The 23,998-nt window shown below is 42.2% G+C and overlaps 1 protein-coding gene across 1 annotated transcript; it reads right to left on the bottom strand.

The window, feature by feature from the left end:
* Window positions 1–370: 370 nt before the first annotated feature.
* LOC123021584 (beta-Ala-His dipeptidase-like) lies at window positions 371–23,836 on the bottom strand. The gene is made up of 13 exons (XM_044426442.1): window positions 23,822–23,836; window positions 18,368–18,490; window positions 15,326–15,469; window positions 14,404–14,566; window positions 13,134–13,222; window positions 9,747–9,953; window position 9,711; window positions 8,232–8,309; window positions 7,154–7,314; window positions 6,648–6,812; window positions 4,176–4,317; window positions 3,043–3,190; window positions 371–513 (listed from the first exon to the last, which is right to left on the bottom strand). The coding sequence occupies exons 2-13, from the start codon at window positions 18,467–18,469 to the stop codon at window positions 408–410; spliced, it is 1,506 nt and encodes a 501-aa protein (XP_044282377.1). The 5' UTR covers window positions 18,470–18,490; window positions 23,822–23,836; the 3' UTR covers window positions 371–407.
* Window positions 23,837–23,998: the final 162 nt, after the last annotated feature.

The raw sequence follows: 23,998 nt of genomic DNA, 5'->3' as shown, positions 1-23,998 counted from the left end.
AAAACAGTAGTCAGAGCACCCAATTTTGCCTTGTTGTGGTACCAGACTTACAGAGGAAGACTAAAAAAATTATGCAGGGGTCCATAATGGACACAGGAATTGAGTGACAATGGAAACATGGTACATATCACTTTTGATACAGGTGGGCCTGGGTTATCAGGGAACAAACCTCCTGTATGCAAAAGAATGAATATCAGTGAAATAAGATATATAAAAATGAATGAAGTGCATAAAGTGATAACATGCATTCAAAATGAGAATGTGATGTAATACAGCACAATTACCAGTTATGGACATGAATTTCTAGAAAATCATTAGAGTTTTGGCAATTTTATACATATTTCTTTGGAACTGACAATACATAAGGAAAGTACAGTATCAACAGACATTAGTTTCTTCATGGGCCATCATGTATCAGTCTTCAAACTGGAGGCTTCCTTTAATTGTCCATGGAGCTTTGAGATCTCCAATAAATAACAGGCAAACACTTTTATTCCATTAATGTAGCTTGATCTGATTAGGAAAGAAGAAGAAAATCATCAAGCAGTCTGTATGCGAAGGATGTTGTGCTGCTTTGAAGAGTCAAATAGAACTCCTATAAAAATCTGAGGGCACACAGAGCATTCACTAAATGACTCTTCCAATAATAACAACAACTGACTGAGCATATGAACACATTAGAAAATGGGAGGGAGGGAAGAATTATAATTCCTAGCTAAATGGCATTGTGCAGCTCTTATCTGTTCCCTTGTAACGGATATTGTATGATTAAAAAAACAGGATAGAAGATGAAGTGGGATGGAATACACAGGAGGTAGCAAATAGATGTTTGTTCCATGTTTGAGGCAGGAAGACCACACAACAGACACATAATCACAAAGAGAAAACTTTTGAAGTAAGTCTGATTTTCACTCAGCTCTTGCTCTTTAACATACTTATCAGTATTTTTAGTAAGAACAATCAAGGTACACCCATACTTAATCCTATAATGGGTCAGAGTTAGACAATGAAATAGATAGAGGTATATCTTACGTTCTCAACCCTTAGGTTCTTGACCCTTTATTAGTGACGCTTTTTTTCCTCCCCAAAATCAAAACACCTACATGCCCCAAGGAACCTTGGCAAAACAGATCAATGTATTAATATGACAACAGCCTCACTGATGCTGAACCCCAGAAAAAGATTAACAGAGGCCTGTCTAGTTTTAAGGACACAGAATATAAACTTTGCCACAGATGGGGTGACATACCTCTTGGTGCCATCCAAAAAGAACGGCAGCAGGAAATCATGTGAACAGCAAGGGAGCCTACTGAGTAAAGGCAACATAAAGCTTGCCATTGCAGAATACGGTACGTGGCAACTAACAGAAAATGTGGTAAAGTTTCAATCGCACCGGGAGTGGCTAATACCCTTGCAACAGCCTTTATCAAGTGCCAGCATTTATGGGGATCTCACACAGAAGAGGACTGGAGTCATTCTAACCAACAGCTCTTCTGTAAACCCTTTTACTTAACTGACTATATTTCTTAAGTTGGTGCTTAACCTGTAAATATCTCAAAAGTATAGAATAAGAATCTTTCTTTATGTAACCTAGATTGAGATTTCCTCTTCTTCAAAGCTTTCCAAAATCTGTCATACCAGGGAGGTACACTGTTCCTCTTTATGACTGATCTTGAGACCACCCCCAGCCCCTCCACAAAAAAGGTTGCAATAGTTTTAGTATCTGGAAGAAAAATAGGAGTGCTGTCTAGAGGTCCAGAAAGAAACCTGTCCCTTCTATCCATCAGTAACAGTGAGCTCAATGCCAACCAAATTTGTTCTACCAATTTTTTCTACCTGGCCCTAACGCTGGTGAAGCATCTTCCCATGTCATTCCTAATAGAACAAGCTTTTATTCCCAAATCCAATTCCAACTGTAGAGATAAGTGATCACTATCATAAGAGTTTCCAAACAAAACAAAATGATCCAACACAATCAGAAATCGGGGATGAAGGAAAGAACAAAAACAAAAAATCATTCAAGCTACACCCTCTGCCAGAGAGATAAAGTGCCCTGCCTTATCGTATCTCCATTTACAATATTAGACCCAGTTTAGCAGCTCATCTGATCAAAAACAGACCACCAGAATTCACTACATTTTTTGCAGATCATAGGCTCAAAATGGAGGAAAGAAAAGTATGAACCAGTAATCAAAATTCCAAACCTTGAAAAGTCTGTAAAGATACACCTATACATGCATTTAAATCCCCAGCCAAAATAACTGGAATATTTGGGCAAAGCAGTTCAGCATGATGGTACAATGAAGAAAGCTTACTCCTAAACAGATTACTGTCCCTGAGAGTATGCTGAGGCAGATCATAGGCATTTATTATCAATAGCAGCCACAGACCCATGGAGGTCCAAGGGCAACAGAAGAATCAACAGTTACTGTAATGACACTTGATTAAAAAAGACTCACCAAGCCCTGCTTTAAGCTCTTTAATAATATTTGTATGATTAGCTTTGATTGACAGGGACTGATAGCCAGGGAGGGTTCTTTCTACTGAAGGAGAATGGCATCAAATTGATTTAGAAAACAGAAAACTTCCTTGTTAGCAGTCCTTGATCTATTAGTGACACCTGACTTAATTAATGCTGCTTTTTGGACTCAGGATCATGCATAAACCATGCAGTAAAGCACAAAGTCAAAACTGTTAATTGTAATAAAAGAGGCAGGCCTTGTATCCAGGTTAGTTAGCATCAGTTGGAAAGGATTGCAAAGCTTACCTGTGCAATCCCCTGCTAACACAGGTAATCCACTGCAATAGCACTGGTGATTGTGTTTATGGAAACATTTTAAAAATGTGTAGAAAGTCAGAAGGAAAAAGGAAAAGGGCAACACTCATAGAAGTAATGGGGGAAGAGGGACGCATTCATTTTTCTTCCACTATGAAAAGCGGCTTGCCCCTTGTCCTGGTCTAGAGAGAGAATTATGCCCATTCCAAAGTTCTACTACATGCATACAGATGTTTTAAATAAATAAAAGGGTCTAAATTGTTAACCTGTTTATTTTCTCTTCCTGGGAGTGCTCTCCATCATCCACTGCTCCAATTGGAAACATGATCACACTCTTCTTTGTGATGTCCTGAAACATCCTAGCAATTGGAATTGTTGATCCATCCCGGATCATATCTGGATCCTGGTTAAAGACTGAAGCATATGAAAAGAAGAGTATACTCCTCTTTCAACAAAATGAAGTTGTACTTTTGGTGGTAGTTAAAAACTAAAACCAATGCAGGTAGTCACAATCCCATGTGTGGCCTGACATCCCTCTGAATCTGAATCCAAACCCCTACTATTGAAAATATTAAATGGGACTCAGTGTACAAAGTGTATTTGTGAATCCTCCTCGTCCTCATTAAAAACACCTTTCGGTTGACAAATAGAACCCATTTGAGGATTTTATCAACTGCCAGTCTTTAATGCTTGTCTATCGTGTTGTGCAATGGGCAGAGTGTTCAGCTTAGCCCAGGGAACCCTGGGCTTTAGTCACCACTCAGTGATGACATTAGCTGGCTAGATGACCCTGGTCTAGTCACGCTCTCCCTGCTTAACCTACCTCATGGACCATTGTGAGGATAAAATAGGGGGTGGGCAGGCAGGCATGATGTCCAGTCCCTTTGATAAAGGGCAGCATAAAATGATAAAAACAGAAAAGCTAGAAATAAAAACACTGCCAACACTGACTGTTTATATTTTTCAAGTTACAAAAGATATTGGGAAAAAAACCTTTTGAAATGTTCTTTAATCCATCCTTGTTACTGGAGACTCAGGTGGCCTCAGAGGCTTGGAGTGCCTCCTATCAGCTTCAGAGGGTGGCCCAGTTATGCCCCTGTCTGCACCGGGGTAGCCCAGTTTCAGTATTCTACACTCTGGTTATCTGTAAACCAAATTACTGTAATGCACTATACATGGAGAACATGAATCTGCGAAAACTGAAACACTAGGGACCTTCGAAATCTACCCTTTGTTAACAAAGTTAAAAACACTAATCTCAGAATGAGTATATATACTGCATAGAAGCATGTTGCTCACTTTTGTTCTTTACATATATTTCCCAACACTAGAGACACAGAGTGAAAGCATGTTTTCAAGTTATTTGAAATAAAATGTGTATAGCAAAAACAGTTCAAACCTTTTTTAATTGCCTTTTTAGCAGCTTCATATTGAGGGTCACTAGGATTAGCAATCCATGGCTTTGCAGCCAATTGCAAAGACACTGTCAGTTTGTTTGGGCTTTTTCGTTTAGCAAATACATCTTCTAAATGCTTTTTCACCTAAAAAGCAATACAACAGTTTAATATTATCCATAACATATTTTGCTCATAGCAGTGAATACTCTGATATGAATGAATAAGCTGGTGGTGCCGCACAGAATGTTCAGTTGTTGGGAAACTCAAGGATTTGCAGTTCAGATTCTGTTCAGGTGTGGAAAGTTTACTTAGGGCTAAAACCTTACACAGAACGTACACAAGTTTTCCAAGATGGAAGAAACTAAGGATTAATCAATTTCTCTTTTCAATGGGTAAGGAGGCTGAAGGTAGAAGATAGAGTGAGAAAATAATACATTGAAAGAACAGTATGAAGCGAAAGAAAAAGGGAAGAGAAGAAACTGAATAAGCTGTTAATTAAGGAGGAAACTGAAGCTCCTACACATTCAGGAGAAGCTATAAGCCAGAGTGGGAACTCAGAAACCTGACTGAGCCCTTCAGTCATGCTCTGCTTGAATATTAATGCTTGGAGGAAGGAGGAGGTCTGTGCCTGCTGACATCATAAGTGCCAACACACTCCATTGTCAACATCTGCCAGCCAACTGCATTGTACTGTTGTACCAGGTAGGGTTCTACATGACTGGAATCCCCTATCATGCAGAAGGTCCAACCACACAGTAGAAGCCTATGTAGGTACAAGTGCACCAATATTCTCCCTTCCTCAGACATTACACCAAATTTGCAATTATCGGGGGCTCCCTCTTGTCTGCATGAGTGTCCTGCCCTGGCTGCTTCAAGCTTAGTTCTGGGAAAGCCTGTGGAGCAAATGCATCTGCAAGGTAGGCAGTGGTCCAAAGCGTAGTATTACCGGTTACATGTGAACAGCTTCCAACAGCAGAGTCTGAACAGAGCCAAAGTCATGCATGTGGAAGCAGTCCAATGAAAGGACAATCCAAGAAGCAGAGTGTTAGCAGGAGGCTGGAGTCAACAGCATGGGAAATCAATCAAGAGAAGAAGTAGCATCAGGAAAACTAGGTTGCAAGATCTAGGAGCTGATATTCAAACATTGCTGCACCACCTAAGGTCTGCAACTGAATGCTTTTGATTCCCAGCCTTCAGGGCCCTGCCTGAGCACAGCTGCAGACCATCAGAGCCACTGCAAAATCAGTGCAGGGCATGAAGCCCACAGTGTGCACTGCCCTGAGTGCACCATCCCCTCAAGGGAGTATGGAGGAGGAAGCAGCTTTTCCTCAGCAGGAGTTAGCACACAGCTTAGGACAAGATAGAGGGAGCCAAATCAAGAACATTTCAGAGAAAAGCCTGTTTTGGTCTTCAAGGGACCTGCAACTGGGGTTTGGGGTTCACTTTCCAGCAGGACAGTAGCCCTAAACACACAGCCAAAGTAATGCTGGAGTGGTTTAAAAAGAAGAAACTGAATGTCTCAGAGTAGCCCATTCCAAGACCAGACCTCAATCCACTGGAGAATCTGTGGCAAGCCTTGGAAGTTGCTCTTCATCAGATGTCCTTATCCAACCTGGTTGACCTCATACTCTTTTGCCAGGGACAGTGGTCACACTTTTTGGCTAATGGGAAGGATAGACCTCTAAAAGATATAGATAAAACAGTGCAGGATCCAGATGTGCCAAGATGATAGGACTATCCAGAGAAGACTCATAACCAGAACTGCTGCCAAAGGGACTTCTACCAAGTATTGACCTGACTACTTATGCAAACAAGCGCAAGTTGGTTTTGTGGTGCCACAGTAAAAAAATACTTCGCACCTTCACAGTGTTGTGTATCCTGTGCACTTCAAGTGACAACTATGCCAATGAAATGCTTTTCAATTCCTGTGTTCCACATAAAATGTGTAAAAGACAAAGGGTGTGAATACTTCCAAAAGGCACTGTTATGAGTAAGAGTTTGGGGAAAGGAAATGGATGCTGGCTTACTCATGTAGACCATGACAAGGGAGTTCTACCAATGCCAATGTTGAAATTGTGAGCTGACAATTCTAAGGTGACAGAGAAAAAAAGGCAAGGGAATTTCATATATTTATATCAACTATGCTGCTGATTCTTTTGTGGCAGGCTTCTAATCTCTCTTGCATGGAACATTAACACCAAGGACAGCATACTATCATTTCAAAGCTTAATTTGTTAAATATGAAGCACAGTCTCAGGGTATCTTGCACGGAAGCTTTTCTCCTTTAATGGCAATTATGCCAGCATTCATCTGTTAATCACTGCAGGAAGGGGGCAGAAATACACTTTGAATATGGTCAGATGCCTTCCTTTCAGAAGTCCCAGCATAAGGGCTGCAACAGTGACTGTGACAGAGTCATCTGGAAACAAGCTGAATAATCCCCATAATCATAACATGCATCCAGGCAATATTACCTGACATTCCACTTTAGAAAGGTCCATATAGGGAACTTGCCGGATAGAAAATTTCCCTGTGACTCTTGATGGTATAACTGTTTTGAACCCTGGATCACAAAAAGCTCCTTCTATTCCATGAATAGAGAGAGATGGGAATCGCCACAAGTTTAAGAGGATTTGCTCCTAAGAAATAAAAAATTAGATAGGCCTTAGTTACTCATCACTCACTCAATAAGACTACTGAATGATATAACAAGTTTCAATGAATGGTGTAGGCATGCAGTAAAATGTACCCTATAGTAAAACATTTGCTTCCTTTTTAATCCAAAGTCCATATCCACATTAATCAAATCAACATTAATTAAAATGCAATTCAGTCTACAATCCTCTATCTTCTGAACTGGGAGTAAACCCCATAGAGTCCAATGGAATTTCCTTTTGTGTAACTATGTGGAGGATGGCACTGTAGTGGGATATTTCTTCTCCATTTCTTCAGACCACTCTTACCAAAAGACAGTACTAACCTGGGTGTCATAAAGAAATCCCTTTACACCAATATTAGCTTTGTATTCCTTCAGGTCAAATTCTATTGTCTCATACAGCTGCTTCTCCTCTTCATTAAGTGGAGCTACATCATCATAGATTCCAGGGATCAGAATGCGACCAGATGAATTCACAAGGCTGTCTATGGAACAAGGATAAAAACACGCAATTGCTACTGTGTCAGGCTCCTGTACTGCTGTGTGAGATCTCATGTAGTTGAGCGCCTGCCTGACCCTGATCTATTTTGCACTACAGGAAAAAGGCAAGCTAAAGCCTCTTTCATTATGAAGATGAAACAGTACGTGCTATTGTGCGATCTGTAAAAGCGGATGGAAAAAGCCATTTAAAAATATAATGCAGTGCATTCGGGTCATTTCCTATTTGCATTTCAAATTAAGTTAAAACACTTTAAGCTTCAGGTCATGTTAATAAAGTTTTCAGCATTTCTGCACCAATTAATGTTCACACAAATTAATGCCACACCAAGGGTTTGTAATACATTAATTATATTAATACAGCTGGTACCTAATTTCATGTCATGTTCTAATTATTATTTTATTTCAGTGCTTGCAACACTTTGGTTATTATCACATACAATAGGTACTAACTTTACCTTATACTAGGACTAGTAAAGGGTTTTCTGGATTAACATCTGCAGTGCTATTTATCCCAGCTATTATCCTCCCGCTATTCCTCCACCTTTTTCCACAGAGCATCCCACAAAAGTTTATTCACATGTGCATGTTCATTTAGAAATTTTTTGGATGTCAATTAAAGTTACACATCTTCTGTTCTACTCCACATCCCCTATGAACCTTCCTTGACTAAGGTTTACTCCATTAACTGCCTAACTTGCTCATGCAAACTAAGCTATGGTGGTAATCCTATACTCGCAATCCTATACAGACTTCAGTCAGCCTCACTAAATCCAACGGGAATCGCTTCTGAGCAGACGTGAATAGGATTGCTCTGTAAGCATTCTAATCTTTTATGGTGCATGCACACCCTAATTTCTGGCTGCCTAGAGATTCTATAGACCAATGAACACAATTTTATTACCAAGTAGGGCTACCAGATCTGACATTGGTTCATGGATGATGCCACCTACAGTTCCTGAATGGAGATCTTTTTCACCACCTTCTACCTGGTTGAAACAAAGACAAAACATTAGCTGACACATAATTATCATTGTTTTAATTATCACAACAGTTCTGGTTAGGCGTGGAACATTTAAACTAATTTGAATTTGTCGTGATGACACTTCCATGGTATTCACAGCAAAAGTTTAAATGTATTTTCTTTTTGTTTGTTTTTGCATAAATCAGTATGTGTAGATTCCTCTGGTTTAAGATTAATGCTTTGGATTAATTGAACAAGATTCAAATGCTCAGTGCTTTTTGACCTGACCAAGATAACTCTTTTTAAAAGATGCCATCTCTGGGAAGGAAGAATTATACCAATGCTACCTTCTTCCCCAGAATTCTGTGGTTCATCACCATGATGAGCAACCATGAATGAATATCCCTAGGATCAAATGATCACAAAGAAGGAAAAAAAGCTATCCAGACAGAAATTAGTTTTGAGACTGGAGGTGCTACTTCAGTATCCTCAGATATAGCAACATACATCAGCCTAGAATGGTACTCAGTTATCCCACAAATCTGATGCAAATGTATATGCAATAGGAGGCCCATGTGTTTATCCTTCTCCCTGGATTCTCCTCGCAAGAGCAATGGGAAGTGGCCTTAGGTCATTCATTGGTACCTCCAGCAGAGATTGTAGGAATGGTTCAAGCATCCAGGAAAGAACTGGCCTGAGAATCTGACGCATATAACATTAAAGCCAGGGTGGCATCCTGGCTAAAGTACTGGAGCTGAATGCAGGAACTTGTTTAATGCTTCCTTCTGCTATAAAGCTCTCTTGGGAAAGTCACTATTCCTTTTGGCCTGAACTGTCTCAGAAGGCTGTTATGAGGATGAGGATCAAATGAGGCAACTGCATGGGCCCGTTCACAGAATAAGGCAGCTTACCATGGCTTATTTATCCAGAGTGAACTGCAGTATGGGCGGATGGCCACTTGGCATATTCAAGCTGCCACTGCAACTTGCTGTGATGTGCAAACACAACAGTGGTGAGTTAAACCATCCACTGACCTAAAATAGACAACAGGTTCTAGGTGGTTTGTTAACCATACCTACAGCCTATCCTTAGCAGGTTCAAACACAACAATGCACAGCTTCCCAACATGTGCTTGGATGTGCCACAAACTCGCCATGGCTTAAAGAAGCCACAGTGGGCGGTGATCATGCAAATACAGTGATAAAATATATGATAAAGAAATGCCAGTACTGTGATATTGAATAGCCAAATTCAGTTAAGATGGAAAATAAAGTGAGGGAAAGATTCGCTATAGTGGCCTTCCCCAACTTGGTGCTCTCCAGATGTTCTGGGCTATAATTCCCACCATCCACAGCCAACAGGGTTGTTGACCATGCTTTATAGGTAGCAGCATATGCATCCAATTAACACGAGAATCACACTCTATTTTAGACACAAATGGCTTCTGCGTTACACTTTTACCTGCACATTGAAGCAGGCATTTCCCCGAACTCCATACGTGAGAGCTGGCTTTTTTGTGGAGAGCCAGGTATTATCCGAAATCACAATATAGTCCACATCGGAGAAAAAATGTTCATTTTCTTTTTCAAGTAAGTCTTCTAGTCCAATGGACCCTGATTCTTCCATGCCTTCAATGATAAACTTGACATTGACTGGCAAATCCTAAAAAACAAAATTTGTCACCCTTAAGGACATAGTAGAGAGTACAATTTAAGAGCACTGGAAGAAGTTTATAATTCAGTAAAAATGGTCTATGATTTGTATCTTTATTATGAGCTCCATGGAGCTCAGGAATTTGTGTTCTGACGTTAATTCATTGAGAAGTGCTATTTTAGATTAGAAACACAAAGTGCCCTTTATGCGAGTCAGGCCAATGTTCCATTGGAGTCATAAGCATTCATTTGATGAGCAGCATTTCCCTAGGGCAAGGCTTCCCATCAGAAGCTTGGCAGAGCCCTTTCTCCAGAGGTCCTTTTCACTGGAGATGCCAAGGGCTGAAATGAAGTCCCATTTACTAAAAGGGATTTTGATGGGAAATCAGACAACCTGGAGTTCTGTAGGCTTATGATCCACCTGTTAGAGCCTATTATAATCATGATCATCATCACAATCATTTATGCCTTTACCTATGAGAGAGAGATGTGAGGCACCTTACAGCAAGAACTAAAACCCATAAAACAGTTTAAAACAATGCTACATTGTTTTTATGGAACTCACTCCCCAGAAAGGTGCACTTGCCACTGATGCTTCATTCATTCCAGCACCAGGCCAAAACCTGGCCTGACACTTTTACTCTCCCAGTTTTTTTTTTAATCAATACTGTATTTAAATTAGGTGAGGCACATGAGTACTAAGGAATTTTTAACTATTATTGTTATAATAACATTTTAATATATAATTCTTTTTTTGTCCTTTGTTGTAAATTGTCTTGAGATTTTACAATAGAGAGCATATAAGAAATTTTTAAACAAACACCAAGACCCTTTAAACCAACTAAAGGCTCTGTTATGGTGACTAGACTGTCCAGGAACCATTCGAGAAGGCATGGCATGGCCTCAGAAAAGCCCTTTGAGGTTGCTGCAGAGATCCCATCTTTGGAAGACTCTCCCTATGCCCTCACACTCAATGTAGTTCTTTTTGTGCCAGCTGCAATTCCAAAGATGGACAATCTTGGGCAGGTAGAAGGGGTGTGGCTGTTCCATGGAGGCCAGAAAGGGAGAAGTGAATCACCACCATTCTGTAGAGAATCCAAGCAGTGCCTCCAAGTTTCCCCTCACAAGTTTTGTGGGACACATGCCTTGCAACCTTCTGAGTTCAAAGGGTTGTGGGCACCTACCTAGGATATCAGGCACCATCTTGGAGATGTTTGGACAGATGAAAAGTCACACAGTTCTTCACATTCCCTGCCAGCAGTGCCATCTGGGGGATGTTGGGACTTGTATGACTTTTTTCTGCCAAAATATGAGTAGGATTGCAGCTTAAATTAACCAAATGCCCTGCAAGTGAACCCAATACTTAAATTGTCCGGCCAGTTATTTGCACCGATTCATCAAAAACAATACTGGGTCAGCTTTCTTTAACAACTAGCTCTCACCAGTTTGCTAGTATATTGAAATGTTAATAGTCATTCAGAGGGGGTAGCATTTTAAATCATAGGATAATAGTAGAATTGGAAGGGATCAATAAGGCCATAGGATCCAACACTCTCCTCAATTCAGGACTCTAAGCCTGGATCTCCAACTGCATCTTGAATATTTTCAGTGTGAGATAGCCAATGACCTCCTTAGGTAATTGGTTCCATAACTGAATTTGCTAACAGGATCTTTCCCTGATGTTCAGCAGAAATCTGACTTCCTGTAACTTAAACCCATTATTCCATTATTCTCTGCACTCTGGGAGGATCAAGAAGTGATCCTGGCTCTCCTCTGCCCAACAGCCTTTCAAGTACTTGAAGAATATTATTGTCTCTTCCCTCATGCTTCTCAAGGCTAAATATGACCAATTCTCTCAGCATCTCTTCAGAGCTTTGTTTCCATTCCCTGGATCATCTTCTTTGTCTTCCTCTGCACCCTTCCATTTGTCATCTTCATTCTTAAACTAGACAAAGCACTCAAGATGAGGCCTTACCAGAGCTGAGGGTAGGGAAACTAGTACTCTACATGCTTTGGAAGTGATACTTCTGTTACTGCCATGCAGCACATAAGTGTTTGCCTCTTTGCAGCAACATTCCATTGTCGTTCATAAGCTGAATATGAGGCAACAACAATCCTAAGATCCTTCTTGTTTGCTGTACTGTTTAGCCAAGCATTCCCATATCCCGTAACTACACCTCTGGTTTCTTCTTCCTAGATGCAGAACTTGGCATTTGTCCTTCTTAAATTCTACTGTTTCCAGACCAGCATTCCAGCCTATCAAGACAACTTTGCATTTCTTTCTGTTTACCAGGATATTAGCCATCCCATTCAATTTTGTGTTGTCTGAAAATCTGATAATCTTCCCTGAATCTTATACTGATCTGTAGTTTGTAGGGTCTTCCTTTTTCCCCTTTTTTTTTTTTTTTTTTTGGAGGCAGAGACACTATTAGCCTTCCTCCAGTTATTGGCACCCATCCTCTATGGTTTATTACAGATAGACAGTGGTTCTGGGAGTTCTTCTGCTTGTTGTTTTGTTATTGTAGGATCTAGTGCATCAGGCCCTGTAGAGCTGAAGTCATTCAAAGTAATTATCATGTAACTATCAAACTCAAGCTGAAACCCTACTCTGCATCCTAAGACATGGGTAGAGAAATGCTCCCCTTCTCCACTCTGCATCCTAAAAGAAAATAAGCAGGGAACCAAGCCACCCAATTTGGTAGGTTACCGGGTGCCATTTTAGGATGACAATACCAGTGGCCAAACTTAATGTTATATTGGAGTACTATTATCTGAACCTGAAATTCAATTTTCTTTTGAAAAAATGACTGCAGGTCACCTAGTTTGGATCAGAATCGTGCTGTTATGCTTCCTCCTCCATAGCTACAAGCAGCTATGATGGGGTGGTATAGAGAAGGGTATAGGGCAGCTTCTCACAACCTGGTGTCCACAAGATCTTTCACAACCTCCAGAATTCCTGGCCATTGCTCATGGTGACTGGGGATGATGGAAGTGGAAGTTCAAAACATCTGGAGGGCACCAGAAGGGGAAGTCTGGTGTTGGAGGGAAAGCATTTGACCTCCTGCTGTGGCTGCACTTCAAGTGGCCCCACCTGGCAAATTTGATGAAGGAAATTCTGTGCAATGATATATGATGCCACTGAAGCCATTTAAAATATTTCAATTCCTACCTGTGTACCATTTGTACTTACTATGTCTAGTGCTTTGAATGTGTTCACTGCGTGTAACCAGGCAAGGACAGGTCCTTTGTTATCTGTTGCTCCCCGTCCATAAAGTTTTCCTTAAGATAAAGGCAATCGATATCAAACTTTGAAGTCTGTGATAATGCTGGAGAGAAAACAAGGGCAGTGTAGCACACTGGCTAAAAGGCAGAGGGATCAGACCAGAACCGGGTTCAAATACTGCCTCTGCCATGAACCCACTTGTGATGTGGCCTTTAGTCAAGCCATTCTCACTCAGCCTCAGTGCTCCCCTCTGCAATTTGAAGATAATACTACAATGCCTTACCTTAGAGACTTGCAAGGATTGAAACTAAACAGTGCATGTGAGGTGCTTTGAACATTTGAAAGCACTTCGCTCCAGCATCAGCACAACAGGACCAGCTTCTTGGTTTTGAGGCCATGGGCAAGACACCCACAATGAGCTCGCTCACTGAGTCTACCTGTTCACAGCCCTGGCCACCAGCAGGCATCGCTCCTCATCTCCACTCTCAGCATTGCCAGCACTCATTACTTGAATGGCGAGAGCCAGGGCCTGAGGGGACACTGGCCCGGCTGCTTCTCCTTCTCACCACCTGTCTGCTAGACCAGAGGCAGAGTGACAGGCAGGCAGACAAGCAGGTTGCTGCAGCAAAGCAGGGGAGCAACTCCCGTGGGGAGCAGTACCCTTTGCTGGTCCTCCCACTCGGCCACCTGAGGCAGGGGCTGCACCCTGCTTCATAGGAGGGCCGTTGCTCGGATCAGAGGGGACACGTGTCACTTCTGCCTCCCACAATGTGAGGCATTGCCGCCTGAGGCGTTAAAAATATCAGTTGTCTGACTGAGTCATCACTCAGTTCTCACCTAGCCAATGGTGGTGCCACCACATCTGCTTTCACCACTGAAGTACCACATCCAGAGGAGGAAAGGAGGGGACTGTTGGTAGCCGCAGGGTTCCAAACACTAGTAGGGTTGCATGTTGCACCAAGAGAGCTGCAGGGACCGAGCAGCCCTGCGGAGGCCCAAAGGCAGCTGTGCACTGGGTGCTGCCCATCCAAGGCTGTTGCTAGCCCTCAAAATGCCTTGCAAATGCCAAGAATGATAGGAGGGTGTGTGTCTTCAATATATTACAGTATTTCCTTTTGGTTAAGGAAAGTGGTTAAAAAAATCTTCAACATTATGAAGGAAAAAGCATATATTATATATGAGAGAGAGAGAATGAGAATGAATATGAATCATGTCAAACCCAAGGTGGTATAGATACCATCAATTTCAGTGAGACTGTAGGGGTCAGTTTTCCATCCATCTTCCTTTTTAGCAGGCATGACGTCCACGTGTCCATAAAAACATACAGTGGGTTTTAGTGGGTCGTCTCCAAGCTTTGCTAGAATAACATGAGGTAAAGAAATACTCTGGCCATTTGGCAGCTGTTGGAGAGATTAAAACACTGTCAGGTGAAACCTTAAAACCCACAAGAACTTCTACTAGCAAAAGTTTCCTTATGTGAGCCATTTTCTTCAAGTAATAGCTATTCCTGCTGAAGGTGCCGGTTTGCTTCATGCTTTGAGGATTGTGTCTATAGATCCATGAGAAGGCAGAAAAATCTCTCCTCAACCCAGCATTTGAAGCAAATTTCAATAGACATGTAGCAGCCAGACCAGTGCAAGGTATAATTGGGCAACTACTGGGGACCCTGGGTGAACCTGCTCCTACCAGGTACCAAGTGATCCTCAGATGCCATTTTAAATGTTCTATTATCAGGGCATTGTGAGAAATTTAAAATGGCGGCAGCAAGGCATCTTGTGCTCATCATGGTCCTGGTGCTGATTCTGAGGGGACCCACTGTTAGAATGGGGGCACCCCAAACCCGGCGCTTTCTTCGGAACGCCAGTATGAAATGCCCAGTGATCAGAGGCAGCCTCAAGACAATTTGGTGTCTGAGGCAAATTTTAAATGGTGGCCCATAAGAATAAAAATACAGTCAAATAAAATTGGACAATTACAACCCGTTAAACTGTGGTCCTGTTCATATTTGTGGCAGCCCACACAAGAAGACCTTGGAAATGTGCAATTTGCCAGCAGGCCTGCCTCTGACAAACACACATTTCTCTCACAAATGAACAGAAGAGGTCTCTGTGCATGTGGCTTTTTGGATGCAAGGCAGGATCAATAATAGATGGTCATACCTGTTGGAAACCCACCGCGTTGAGCGTCACAGTAGCTCCTAAGCCTCGGAGACTGGCTGCAGTTATCTCCACCATTTCTACAACTTTTTTTCTTAGCTGTGGCTGTGCAGAATCGCTCTCTACAGCAACCCATTCTGAAAGATTCTGCAAAGAAAAGCAGCAATCAAATTTGTGGCCTGATGACATGCTATTAAAGGATTTAATGCTGGATTGTGTGTTCCTGTTTGCTTGTTATTTGGGAGTCAAGTCATTACATCACGGGCAAAGAACCACTGCTCTGCAGACCATGATGCTGTTGTAAACACCTCCAGCCACTTAAACTCATGCCTGCCTCTAGTCATGTTAACAGTCACTTGTTTTGTTTTAGGGCCTTTTCATTCCCAACAGTGGCTTGCTATTGTAGCCTTTTCAGTGCCTGGTGAAGACCTGTTTATTCTCAACTATTTTAAGAATGACTTTTAGTACTTTATTATCCTGCTGGTTTTAACATGATTCTCACTGCTCTTGGTTTTCTCTGGAGTTTATTATTGTTATTAAGTTATATTTCTATATTGCCACTTAACCATTAAAGGAGCTCAGTGCATTTTGTAACAACTAAAATATATTGAAATATAATAGAACAAAGTGCAAACATTCAAAACAAAACCAACTAGATGAGACAATAAGCACAACAATGTACAAAATGTTTGATATTTCTAAACCAATAGCAGCAATATTGAAGAATTAAAATCAATTCATTAATATGATATAGCCTACAACTACAAACCACCCCCACAAGTCTCAGACCCAGCCAGGCACCAACAGACTGAGGTGGTTGTTGTTTCGGTTAAGTTTATGCTTTGAAGCTACACAAGCCAAAAAACCCTTTGGCTGTTGGTCAATGAAAAAAAAGCAAGGACACAATCCATTGGACTGCCTAGGTTTGGACTGGGGAGGGAAGGAAGCTGGACCCTGAGCAAGTCCCCCGCACCCCACCCCCAAATGCCCTCTTTTTCCTTCAGGGAGGTTGCTCTTACAGCCTTGGTGAAGCAGCCAGCACAGTTCTTTCCATGCTGTAAGGGGACGGGATTCACATATAGACCCCTGGTTCTGAGGCTGGGGCTCTGGAAATCTAAAGCATCCTGTGGTCATCTAGACAGTCTAGGGGCCATAGGATTGCTCTGCCCATAAATAAAATCAAGTTGCCTCTAACCCTATAATTATAGGATAGGCTAGTATCCCTATTTGGAGATAAAAGAACTGAGGAACAGTTACTTTCTTAAAGTTCATGGCAGAAAAGGATATTGAGCAAGTGATTTCCTAATTCACAGCTCATTTTGTATTGTGTCAGACATTACAATATACCAATATTTAAGAAAAAAAAGTTTAATTTTCCCTGCAAGACTACTTAAAAATATTAACATGAGGAAGGCTTTGTATGGGTGATACATTTTTGTAAATTTGGTTTGCTTCTAATCACTTCTTCCAGCAGGAATCTACCTTAAAAAGGAAAGGAAGGAAAAAAGCTTAGAGGAATAAGAACAACATTAATAATGCCCATTCAGTCTTCTTATCCTGTAATGTTTTTTTGTTTGGGGTAATTGCATTCATGCTGTACTGTGAGATAACTTTAGGCTGATTTTTCAGGAACTCCACCTGTGCAATGAATTATGCAAGTACCATTAACTTAACTAAGAGGGCTAAATTCAGAGGCACTTATACTTCCTTAGTCATATTACTACCCCTTTGTGACTAATATTGAGCTGACTGTATGGAACAGGTAATGCTTGCCACAAAAGGTTTGTGTGATACTGTGAGTGACGTCTTACCTGCCTTACCTCAAAATGCTCTCAGATGCAACGAGTACTTTTTTCCCCCAGCCGAGTTCACTTTCAGGGCTGGATGTAGGCTAAAAGAAAAGTTCCTGAAGCAGTGATATTAGATCTAAAGCAAGGACAGCTGTGTTTGTTAGTGTGTACCTTCTGTCATACAAATTAAGATTGGCGGGGGGGGGGGGCAATATGTAGTCCCAACCCTGCTCAGCCTAGCCAATGCCGTCTAGAACGTGTGGCGAGGGAGTATATGTTCTTTAGCCCTGACTTAGGATCTGTTTATTTATTTGAAGCTTTTATATGCCGCCCAATACAATACTGGATCTGAGACTCAGTCATATCTGGAGCAGACCTGCTGGATTCAGACTTAACTGAGGGCACAATCCTTTGTGTGGTTAGGCAGAAGGACGTGCTCCAACTCCTAGCTATGCTGGCTGGGAAATGCTTGGAGCTGGAACACTTTCTTCTGCCTAAACATGCAAAGGATTGTGGCCTTATTCATCATTAACTTAAGAAAGACTGAATCTGCATCAAACCCTGAATTGCTATTTCTTATGTCATCCATTACATGAAGAACAAAAGCAATTGCCTTTGCCATGTCTGGCTTGATCTTCAGTTTTGCACTACAGTTGACTGGTCAAGCATGTATGACACCAATCAGACTCTTCAATACATTGGACACCAGTAACCTACTATCTGGGACTGCAGGTGGTGCAGTGGTTTAAACCGATGTGCTGCTGGGCTCGTTGATCGAAAGGTTGCCGGTTCAAATCTGCACAACAGAGTGAGAGCTCCTGCCAACCTTGCAGTTGGCAAGCATGCAAATGCAAGTAGATAAAAAGGTACCACTTCGGTGGGCAGGGAACAGCGTTCCGTGCACTTTGGTGTTTAGTCATGCCGGCCACATGACCACGGAGACTGTCTGCAGACAAACGCTGGCTCCCTCGGCTAGGAAACGGAGATGAGCACTGCCCCCTAGAGTCAGGCATGGCTGGACTTAATGTCAAGGAGAAACCTTTACCTTTTAACCTACTATCTATGAGTAGTAATGAGTCATGAAATAATTTGATGTTGTCACAGAACAGAGGAAAAGCAGTATGTTCTTCAGTCTAGGCTTCTCATTCCCAGCCACCCTAAGTGTAGCAAATAGGACTTCCAAGTGAACATGCCAAGGGTTGGACTGCACGTTTTTCCCTGTGGTAAGCATAATTTACATTGTGTGCTGTTTTACCTTAACAAATGCATCTTGATGCTCATCAATGTAATTGAAAATCTGCTCCTCCACCAATGAGGAATTTGTAGTTGAGCAGTGGCCCTCATCCAACAGCAACATGATAAGGAAGATGTGAAATACCTGCAGATAAAACCTAAGATAGATGTTAAAGAGCATTCTCAAAACATGTTTGATATGGACTGGTTTGTAGGATGGCATCCACAAGGGAACGTTGGGGAAGAGGGGAGAGAAGGAACTGTATGTACTACTCTCCGAACCACAGTTATACACACAGTATAGAATAACCCCACCCCCATAAATAGATGTCACAATGTTAAGATATCCCTTTGCACATCCACATGGTAAAATTTCAGTGCATTCTTGCCACACGAATTGCTCAAGATAAAAACACACCCAAGAAGGAATCACTCTGTATTTTTCTATATTGCCATAATTAATTATATACATGTACATATATATGCATGCAATGATTACTCTATAACTGTAGGACATTTTTGCATTGGTCAGCCACCCTAAAGTTCCCATCTCCCTGCAGCCTTCTAGGCCTTAAACTTTGCTCAGCCATACCCTGGCCCAAATCCCAGGCCAGACACTAGATTCACAGCACACAGCAACCAAAGCATCAGGGAAAAATGTTATTAAAAGGCTAAAGAATAGGGGTGCAGGGTACTCAAACAGTTAAAACACACAAGGCACAGTTGCACACAAAGGGCAGAAGGAAAAGGGGGTTTGGAGAGTAGCACAGATACACTTTACAGGCAGTCATGCCTCCCCTCCCACAAGACCCCCAGCCCTGTTTGCCTCCTCAGACATAAAACAACAAAGCTTCCCTAGTCAAGCTATACAGACAGATAGTATACCAGTCACAGTTCAAAGAAACAAGGCAGCAGAGCATCCTTTGGCAAGGTGTCCTACAACAAGAATGGCACCTCTCCAAAAGATAGAAAGTAACCCCAAACTCTTCCAGGCTTCTCTCTTTTATCCCCCGATCTCTGATCGGGTATCTCATGGGGCGACAATGCATGATCGATCCCAGAAGAGGAACATTTCCCCTATTGCCCCAATCTCCTGTCCTGTCTTAGGGAATATGTTCCCCCTGTCCTTGGCCACAGTTTACAGTATATCCCCCTCTTGCATTGCCAGGGTTGATCCAGCCTTCCTGCAGCCTTGGGCTCCAGTGTCTTCCTGGCAGCCACCTGGCGATGGCAACATTTGCATCCTGCCAGCCAATTAACACTTGCATGATGAATCATGCTTTGAGCCAGCTCACATTCCAATTATGAAAAAGGAAGGAAGAACCCAAAAAGAGGGATTAGTAGGGGCAGGGACTTCGTCTTGTTTTGGGGAAAAAATGTACTAAACTATTGCTACCCTGGAAAAGACGGCAGATGAAGAACCTATTCAAGTAGTGTTTTCAATGCAAATTGTTTCAAGGATGATATCTCTTACATTCCTAAGAGATACAAGTACACAAGAACCCTAACACCATGAAGGTGCAAAGTATTTTTGTTTTAGCACAAAAGTAAAGCAAACAAAAATGAACGGGCACTTGGCTGAATAAGTATCCAGCCCCTTTTTTCAAATATACCTAAAACTGCTCTGGCACAATCTACCACCTCTACAAGTCACATACTTTAAGTAGTCCAATTAGGTCCACCTATGTGCAATTCCAGTGCCATGCGATCTTGGATTAAATATGCCTGCTTCCAGAAAGGCTCAGAGACCATACCTAAATATCCTGAAGAATAATCTGTTATCAAATGAGCTCCAGGAAGAAGTTGCACAGAAGTATCAGTCATGGTTGGGTTATTTAAAAGAATCCCCACAAATGGACATCCCCCAGAGCACTGTTAAATCCGTTATTACAAAATGGGAAGAATATTGCTCAACTGCAGCTCCTTTTGGACTGCCCTCCCTCCCAAGTCAAGCTAGCCAGCCAGGTCTGGCTTTGTGATATAGAGTGAATAATCTAAAGGTTATTAATGAGAATCATCTATCAAGTTAATGATTCCTCTAATTGTGTAGTTAGTTCTGCTCATTGCAGGAAATTGTTTCCACACTGAATTCCCCTCCTTCACCAAATTGAGTTGGCTCCTTAGGGAGTTTAGTGCTGTTTGGGAGCCAGACAGCAGGAACATGAGATGTTATTTTATTGGCCTACTTGACTGATCTGGCATTGAACCACTGGTCTGATTAAGCAGCGCCTCTCCCGCTCTGATCCCCTGTTCCACAGTGTCTTCCCCAAACCAGAGTAGTTGTTACCAACCAACCACTTGACATATCTCACAGCTCATTGATTCTGGAAATTCAATTAAGGATTCTGAACCTGCCTCTTCTAGTTCAGATTTTGAGTCTGGTAGATTCACCTTGGAATAATCGAGTTTGGGAGAACCAGTCTCAATGCCTACAACCCTCCCCCAGTGAAACATGGCGGTAATAGCATGTTCTAGAAATGCTTTTCCTCAGCTGTGATTAGGAAACTGGTCAGATAGATGGAGCCAAATACAGGGAAACCTTCTAGCAAGGCAATGACCCTAAGCGCACAGCCAGAGTAACACTATCTGAATATCTTAGTTTGGCCCAGTCAAAGTCCAGACCTCAAGCTGGTTGGGCATCTGTGACAAGACTTGAAAGTTGCTGTTCACTGAGGCTCCCCTCCAACCTGACAGAGCTGGAGCCACTTTGCAAGGACAAATGGACAAACACGGTAGGATCCAAACATACAGAGCTGATAGACTCTTGACCAAGAAAACTTACCACTGCCAGCATCCAGGGTGTGGGCAGCTGACTAACTGACATGGGCACCAAGACCCAGAGAACCAGGCTAGAATTCAAAGTCTAACCCAAATCATAATCAACAGTCCAAGGTCAGTGCCAAGAGCAGAAGAACAAGGAAAAAAACATAGTCAAGCAAGCAGGAAGCCAAGGAGAGAATGCAGACAGGTGTAGGCATGTGAGAGTTGGAGCCAGGAAACCAGGCTGGGTTGAGGAACAGAACTCCAGCATTCAGGTCACAACAAAAAGAGACCACTGCAGCAAGTCTGAAGACCCTCATTGCCAAGACAGCTTCCAGAGAGGAGAGCCAGTTCTTATACAGCTATTCTCCCAGGGCTCCCAGGTGGAGCTTGTGAGAGCTCTGGCAGCTGCAGTGGATTGGGGCAGTAATCCTACAACTACCAGGAGCTTCTATTCTGGTCCCTGGCCACTAGAGGGAACCCTGAAGCTGCCTTAGACCCTGACAACCACTAGGATTGCTGCCCAAGGTGCTTCTACTGAATATTGACTCAGGGATTGGTGAATACTTACTTAACAAACAAGTGCCAGCTCGTATTGTTGTGCCACAGTAAAAATATTTAACTGAGGGCAATCTTGCAACTGTTTGTGCAGATCCAGTGACTTTTACTCTCTGGATTCCTATCAAGCAGCTGGTTTTCACCAATCAGAGGTCAGCTGGAGCTTTTGTCAAACTAAGGCCATGACCACAAGAGGTCAAGTTCATACAGCAGCATGATAAGCAATGCTATGAAATACAGATCACACAAGGTGTTTATCTATCATTTAGGCTTAGCTGCTGCTGAAGTCAATACTCAGTGCTGGTATTTATTTAATTATTTAGAATTTTTGTATGCCATCCCATCGCTTATAGCTTCGGAACGGCTCACATAAAATAAACAAACATAATACATAGTAAAATAATACAATTAAAAACCCCAGAATCACCCTGGCTGCAAAATTAAAACCTGTAGATATTAAGAGTTGTTAAAATATTGTTTAAGTAAAAAGGTCTTAGCCTGGCACTGAAAAACAAATAACAACGGCATCAGGCAGACCTCTCTGGGGAGCGCATTCCACAGATGGGGCGCCACCTCAGAGAAAGTCCTCCTCTGGGTACTTTGCCTCCTGAGGTCTCTCCCAGAGGGCTCCCGGAGGAGGGCCTCTGCTGCCGCTCTCAAGGGGAGGGAGGGCAAATTTGGAAGCAGGCATTCCTTTAGGTATCCAGATCCCAAGCCGTTAAGGGCTTTATAGGTATGGACTGGTCCTGTGCTCCTATAAACCAAGAAAGTTGCTCAGCACTAGAAAAATGCCATGGTAGACTATCTGGACTTCAAACCTTGAACTGATCCCACTTCCACACTTTCAGAACAAAATCAGAAAAAGTAATGTGAGAGGAACCAGGGCCAGTGTGATCTAATGGTTAGAGTGCTGGTCTGGGATTTGGGACATCTAGGTCCTTACATGACTATGTAACTTACTGAGAGACTTTGGCCAGTCACTGAGTGTCAGTCTAGCCTACCTCACAGTGTTGTTGGGGGAATAAAATATAAAAATGGAGTCCCATCTTAGCCTACTTGATATCCTTACAAGAGGGTGGAAAAGCAGGATATAAATCTAATAGACTGTTGGTATGTGCCAACTCCAATTTATGGTGGCCTATCAATGAAAGCCCCCAAAATGTCCTATCTTGCAAATTCAAGGCTGTGGCTTCCTTTATGAAGTCAACCCATCTCATATTTGGTCTTCTTTTTCTTCTTCTGCATGCCATGATTGTCTTCTCCAGGGAGTTCTGCCTTCTTATGATGTGCCAAGTATGGCAGCCTCAGTTTTGTCATTTTTTGCCAGGGAAAGTTCTGGCTTGATTTCAACTAGGACCCACTTGTTTGTGTTTTGGTCAGCCCAGGGTATTCACAAAGTTCTCCTCCAACTTCATGTTTCAAATACATTAATTTCGTTCTTGTCAGCTTTCTTCACTGTCCAACATTCATATCCATACATAGTGGTCAGGAATACAACAGCGTGGATGATCTTTGCCTTGGGTCTCCAGTGAAATGTCCTTACACTTCATGATCTTTTCTAGTTCATTGCTACCCTCCCAAACCTCTACCCAGGTTCTAGATCCTGCTCCAACTGCACTCTGCAAGGGGATTAACTCCGGAAATAATAGAAAGGAACATATTAAATGGAACAGACAGAACAAGATTCAATTTAAGGAAATATGAGGTGAGTCTTATGTACATAGGAAGCTGCCTTAGGCTTCCCAGTAGTGGAGGACTCCAGGGCAGAATTCCAAGGGTCCCACTCAATGCAAGGAGCAGAGGAGAAAGGAAGCTGGGCAGTCTTACCACTTTTCGAACTGACAAACAGGGCCCCTGCAAGTCTATTAAATCTAGAGTCAGCTGCTACCTAACTGCAGTACACTGAGGCTGAGGTTGCTTGACTGGCAACAGCTCTGCAGAATCTCCAGCAGATAGTTTTAATCACCTGCCCTCAGATCCTTTCCTAGTGCCAGGGGCTGAACTTGGCACCTTCTGAGATGTATATCTGTCTCCCTCTCTTATTTAGGATTTCCCTTGATTATACCTGGTGACATGAAGAGAACGAGTGTTTGGCAAGGCAGAAGGCCTGAAGACCCTGGTTGTTATTGTCTCATAAACCATAAAAACCGTAACATACCACACCACAGAAGTTTCTTCCTTTCTGAGTTTCCTCTTTTCAAGAAAACCATCCATCCAGTGAAACGTCACATTCAAAGGCAACCTCCGTTTAAAAGACTGAACCATTTTGGAGCTCCGGACTGCTATATTTAATTCCTAAAACTAGCCCTTTGCTGCTAATTTTGCTGAACCGAGA

The sequence above is a fragment of the Varanus komodoensis genome, unplaced genomic scaffold (genome assembly GCF_004798865.1).
Source record: "Varanus komodoensis strain SLA01 unplaced genomic scaffold, ASM479886v1 scaffold17, whole genome shotgun sequence".
Lineage (NCBI taxonomy): Eukaryota > Metazoa > Chordata > Lepidosauria > Squamata > Varanidae > Varanus > Varanus komodoensis.
This window is presented reverse-complemented; position numbering and strand designations above follow the sequence as displayed.

Bases quoted from the DNA above. Each gene is read 5' to 3' on its own strand.
- LOC123021584 (XM_044426442.1), bottom strand. From the start codon at position 18,469: ATGTTGCTGTTGGATGAGGGCCACTGCTCAACTACAAATTCCTCATTG. The intron at 14,567-15,325 runs GTATGACCATCT...TCTCTCCAACAG, and splicing joins ACGCGGTGGGTTTCCAACAG to CTGCCAAATGGCCAGAGTAT. The intron at 6,813-7,153 runs GTTAGTACTGTC...TTTATTTCTTAG, and splicing joins GATTTCTTTATGACACCCAG to GAGCAAATCCTCTTAAACTT.